Source organism: Passer montanus, unplaced genomic scaffold (genome assembly GCF_014805655.1).
Source record: "Passer montanus isolate IOZ18808 unplaced genomic scaffold, ASM1480565v1 scaffold113, whole genome shotgun sequence".
Classification (NCBI taxonomy): Eukaryota; Metazoa; Chordata; class Aves; order Passeriformes; family Passeridae; genus Passer; species Passer montanus.
The window spans coordinates 135,673-141,672 of record NW_024357947.1 but is presented as its reverse complement, the minus strand read 5'-3'; the positions used below and the strand labels follow the sequence as shown (position 1 = coordinate 141,672).

The 6,000-nt window shown below is 43.5% G+C and overlaps 1 protein-coding gene across 1 annotated transcript in view; it reads left to right on the top strand.

The window, feature by feature from the left end:
- Positions 1–4,941, top strand: part of NUDT19 (nudix hydrolase 19) — a 5,744-nt gene extending 803 nt beyond the window's left edge. Inside the window, exons 2-4 of the mRNA XM_039696535.1 lie at positions 4–686; positions 2,336–2,543; positions 3,687–4,941. Of these exons, the coding sequence (XP_039552469.1) occupies positions 4–686; positions 2,336–2,543; positions 3,687–3,913 (1,118 nt within the window). The 3' untranslated portion in view covers positions 3,914–4,941. The remainder of the gene's footprint in view (positions 1–3; positions 687–2,335; positions 2,544–3,686) is intronic.
- The last annotated feature ends 1,059 nt before the right edge of the window (positions 4,942–6,000 follow it).

Below are 6,000 nucleotides of genomic sequence, written 5' to 3'. Positions count from 1 at the left end.
AAGCCACACGACAGCTGCGGCACTGGCGGGAGGCGGCCACGCTGCTGCTGGCGGCGGGCACGCCGGGCCGGCCGCCGCGCTCGCCGCTCGGCCCCTTCGACTACGAGCTGCTGCTGCTGCGCCGGAGCTCCCGCAGCGGCTTCATGCCCGGCGCCCACGTGTTCCCGGGCGGGCTGGCGGAACCGGCGGATTTCTCCGCCGAGTGGCTGGGGCTGCTGCCCGCCTCGCCGCACTGCGGGCTGGGCGCCGTGAAGCCGCCGCCGCCCGGCGGCAGCCGCGCCCCGCTCTTCGCCACCGACCGGGAGAGCCTGGGCTCGCAGCTGCCGGGGGAAGTCGCCTTCCGCATCTGCGCTCTCAGGGAGACCTTCGAGGAGGCGGGGATCCTGCTGCTGGTGCCGGGGCACGGGCCGGCCCCGCCGCTGCCCGCCGAGCGCCTGCCGCCCGCCGCCGAGCTCGGCGAGTGGCGGCGCCGGGTGCGGGAGGACGCGTCCTGCTTCCTGCGGCTGTGCCGGCAGCTGGGCTGCGCGCCCAACATCTGGGCGCTGCACGAGTGGAGCAACTGGCTGACGCCCGTGGGCAGGGCCGGCCGCGGCGGCCGCCGCTATGACACGGCTTTCTACCTGTGCTGCCTGCGGGAGCGGCCGCCACACGTCTCGCAGGACGACCAGGAGGTGACAGCCGTCCTGGTAAGAGGGGCCGGGGTGCCCGGGATGCAGCACAGCCCGGCCGGGCGGGTGTCGAGACGGGAGCGGCCGCTCCTGCCCGGCTCCTGGCTCCGCCGAGACTGTGCCCCCACACTTCGAGCAGGCGTAGAATCATAGAATGGTAGGGGTTGGAATGGACCTTAAAGCCCCTCTAGTCCCACCCCCGCCATGGGCAGGACACCTTCCATGAGAACAGGTTGCTCCAGGCCCCAATGTCCAAGCTGGCCTCGCACACTTCCAGGGATCCTGGGGCATCCACAGCTTCTCTGGGTACCCTTTGCAGGGTCTCACCACCCTTATAGTAAAAAAAACCTGCCTTCTAATATCTAATCTGAAAGTCCTCTCTTTCGATTTGTACCCATTGCACTCGTGCAGGGTCTCACTACCCTTACAGTAAAAAAACCTGCCTTCTAATATCTAATCTGGTAGTCTCCTCTTTCGATTTGTACCCATTGCACTCCTTGTCCTGTCACCACAGTTCCTGACAAAGAGTCCCTTTCCAGCTTCCCTGCAATTCCTTTCAGATACTGGAAGGTGCTGTGAGGTCTCCACACAGCTGTCTCTTCTCCAGATCAATCCAAGCCCTCCTGATAAAGCTCCTTGAGACGTGAGGAAAGGGAAGGGAGCCTTTACCTGCGCTGTGCCCATCTGCCCTGCACACCTGGAGCTGCCACCGTCACCAGCGGTGCAGCCGCAGCAGCTGTCAGAGGGTTTTTGTGAGGTTGTTGTACATGATCCGTGTCACATCAGATCCCTTTCACCGTGAATTACTGTCGCTTTCAAAGGCAGTTGACAAATTCTTTACATTCATTCCTGCATATAGCAGGGTTGTCATACCTCCTCAGTATGCTGGGAGAGATCCATGTGCTATATCCAGGTATATTCTAGGACTGCATGAGATGCTAGTAATTTTTTTTTGGAGTTACTTGGAATATTTTAAGTAATATGCAAACTTGTTGAAATAATATAGTAAAAATTTTGATTTTTTACTTTTTTAACCTTTTTTTTTAATTGAGTGTATAAAAGTAACAAAGTTCATGAAGAAGCTCTAAGAGAGCTCAAGGTCGGATACATTAGGGTCCTTAAGTCTTTCTAGCATTTTTAAAAGTTTGATTGCAAGTTAGAAGTAGATGAGAAACAGTTCTGTAAAAGCCTACTTAAAATGTTGGTATTACTGATGCTACTATATTTATTTGTTTAATAAATATAGTAGCATCAGTAATTTAAAAGTACCTGAAACCTTACTTTCAAGAGCTCATGTTGTAATTTTGTTAATAGTAGCATAAATCTACTGCAAACAATTATGCATATATTATTAAATTCAACATGTGAGATGAAATCAAGATTACCTATAGTTTAAATATGCAGAATTATGATGAATAGCTGGGTGTTCATGCTCTGAAAACTGCTTCTAAGAAGCAGATATTTAGAGGTACTTTTAAATCTCAAAGCATCAGTGGCAACCTCTGGTAATAGTGAGTTTAATGTTTTCTCTTGGTTTCAGTAAACTTTCAGTCATGCCCCTAAAACAAATGTTAGTATGGACTCCCTTGCTAAATGATTTTTCAGTTTATTCAGACTTTCTGTCTGCTCCTCAAACTATTATTTCAAGACTTGTTTTCATCTTCTAGTGGTCCTCACCTCCTGAAGCCATTGAACGCTTTAAGTCTCAGGAGATCTGGTTTCCTCCACCTCAGTTTTATGAATTCTGCAGGCTGTGCAACTTCTCTTCCCTGGAGGAGCTGCAGCAGTTCAGCTCTGCACGTGCTCTGGAGGGCTGTGAGCGCTGGATGCCCGTGATGCTGAGTGCTGCAGATGGATTCATCCAGCTGCTGCCAGGTAAGGACAGCTGGAGGCTTCTCCCAATACACAGCATCTCCTGAATGCTGTGCGCTGAAGCCACACGACATAAACCATCCTTAACTGAAAGGGAAATACTCTTCTAAGTCAAGTTACTGCATGCTGTTTCCACCTTGTTTGCTGCAGTTGTGACATGGCTGCAGCAGAGACAAGCCAGGCATCAGACAGCATGGTTATTTCTTAGTTACTCATAATCTCCTGTCTTACCATTGTCATCATATGTGTATTTGTGAAGAAATTCCAGCATTTCAGCTTTTTGTAACCTGAAGGATGTTTTAGAGCTCCTTCCTTTTAGTCCTTTTCAGTGGGAAGTCTCCTTTACTTCAGGTATCACTGTGAGGAGAAGGGAATCAAGCACAGCTGCAGTGTCACACCTCCCAGCTGCAGTGATAAGGCACTGGACTAAAACCATACACTCAGCCATCTTCCTCCTGCCCTTTCTCCTACTTAAGTCTCTCTCATTTCATAATTGTGTACATGCAGCATTAAGAAAAATTGTGTATACTATTTATTCTTTTCTGCTTTTCTTAGTTTTTCATTTTGCATGCTTTCCTTTTTTTTTTTTTGGTCACAATTGGCCTCTAGGATTTCTGTATTTGGGGTTTATTATCAGTCTTGCACAAGAGTATAAGGCCTTGATATAGCTCCTTTTTTTTTTCTTCTGGTTACAATTGACCTCTAGAATTTCTGTATTTGGGGTTTATTATATTTATTATTTATAAGTCTTGCACAAGAGTATAATGCCTTGATATAGGAAAATAATTATTTACTTTAACAAAATAGAACAAAATAAATTTCTTAGTCCTGTCTTTATACACGTGTGCTTATGCTGTGCCACACGTGTTATATACACTCCTGTCTGCTCAGGCTGTCATTACAGCATATTAACAGCATATTATCAGGAGCTCTGGAACATTCAATGTGCACTGCAGTGTCACTGACATACTTCAGAAATGTATGGTTCTGTCTTTAAATCTGAAGATGTTTAGAGGCAATTTACTTTGCATTGCAAAATACATTTCCACTGATTTACATAAACTGATAAATCCTAAAAAGTTGCCTGTGAAAAGGCTGAAAAATAAGGTTGGCTATCTATAACAAAATCTTTTTTTCTACCCCCAGGGGATGAGTTATATCCGGAAGATCCAGATTATACTGGAGAAAAGAAAATTACTATGTCAACAGATAAGAAGGTTGAAGATCTCATGAAAGAGGGTGGGATATTTCACAGGATAGTAATAAAAGACATCAACAATCTTGCTGTCTATGTTAACATTCAAGCAAAATATAAGCATATAAATCCACTGATGATAAAGTGTGATAATTCAGATTACAATAGCAGATTATAATACATCTTTTGTTTAAATCTAGAATATTTTTAATTGCATATATGCTCACTGTGGTTTTGGTGCTTTTTAACTGTTGCCAAATAGTCATGAAAATATTTCTCTGTCCTGCCAAAGCATCATGTCTCTGTGTATGCGTGGTGGCACATCTATGTGTATCTAATCTCTTGAGTCTTTAAAAGCAAAGCAGTTGTGCCACTGTAGGGTCACCAAGGTCCTCTTCTCACTGAAAATTTATATATATATTATGTTCAGAACAAGCAGAGAAGAGTTGAAGGATTCCTTTACTGTGCTTCCCAAAGTTACCCACTAGATAACTGCAATGTGTGTCTAGAAATGAATAAAATCTCTCGTTACATATTTGTTGATATTTCCCACTCTATTCTCTCTTTCTTTTTGGGAATAAGCAATGTATGTATAGATATAGATATATATATAAATTAACTATAATGCACTTTTTAAAGAATATTATAAAGTTAATTTTTATATTTGATACACTTAAATTCTTTCTACGAATGGTAATAATTCAAAACTATAATTTTCAAAGATAGACTTAATTTAAAAGAAAGTCTTCCATGGAATTGAGTGCATTCTTTTTATCAATATATTTTTTTATCTTCAAGTTGTAAGCAATTAAAAAAATAAAAAGTTTAAATTTTTAGCTCCAAAAAGATACCAACTACTTAAGGGAATAATATTCCTCCTTGAAATACTCGCTTTCATATTCTAACATCCCACTTTTTGCTTCTTAACTACTTTACTAATATAACTGAGATTTAAGAACTTCAGAGGAAAGATTGCTGCTTAATTTTTGGTTTGGATTTGTCTTTTGTGCAATAAGTGGAGTCAGTGGAGCAGTTTTGTAAATTATCTGGAAGGAGAATGAATGATGACTTCAGATTAGTGAGTAAAGTTGTTCAGAAAGCTTTGTTCCAGCTTTTGTTCTGTGTTTCAATTAAAACCTGTTGCTACAATTACATTAAATTGGTTTGTAGCATTCATTTGGATTAAAAAAAATACTGGAAAAAAAAGGTGTGTCTTTTTCTTCTCCCTCAGAACATACCCAGGCTGGTGCTGGCTTTGCAGACCTTGTTGAGGTTTGTAAACCTGTGCTGAACAATGACCACGTAAGCAGAGCACTGTGTATTGTGCAGTAGTACACCTGAATTTTTTGTCTAGGTGTGACATTCCCTTTTCTCCAGTCACTGAAGACTTCACGTGCCTGCCCTGACTTCTCAAATGCAATGGAGAGTGCCCTAGGACCCACCCTTGCTAGTTCCCTCAGAACCCTGGGCTGCATCTCATCAAGTCCCAAGGACTTGTCTGTGTTCAGGCTTCTCAGATGGCCTCGAACTTGGTTTTCTCCTACAATGAAAAGTACTTTATTTCCTCACCTTGAAGTTCAGGGACGTGGGAAATGTGGGAAGCATGACTGCAGCAAAAACTGAGCCAAAAAAAATGTCAAAGAAACCCTGTCAGCCCTCCATGTGGATTATCCCTGAAGTATTGGGGGTGGGGGTGTATATTTGTTTAAGTTCTCCTTTTCTAATCAATATACCTCTAGGAGATCTTTATAAATTTTTTTTCCAGATCTCTTGCCACATTCAGCTGCAGCTGAGCCTTAGCTTTCCTGATCCCACTCCTATACACCCAAACACCATCCCTATATTCTCCCCTATGGGTACATACTCCTGCTTCCAGTGCCTGTGCATTTCTTTCTTGCACTTCAGTCAGACCAGAATGGTCTTACTCAGCTTCATTAGTCTCCTGCCTCGTCTGATTTCTTACATGTGAGAATCAAGAGGTTTTGTGTTTCAAGGAAAAGATGCTTAAAGAGCTGCCAGCTTTCTTTTCTCCTGCTCCTTTATCCTTTATCCTCGAGAGCAGTTTCCAGGAGTTCTCATCCAGTAATGCCTTCAACAAGTGACAGTGTGCTCTCCTAAAAGTTTTTTTATTAAACTGGACCATATCCCTTGAGGTGACAAATTCAAATACACAAAAGATCTCTTGTATTGTTCTGCCTTTTATGGTTATTCTACCAGTTTACTTTTATGGTAGAAAGTAAGTATTATGAGAAAATATTTTTGATA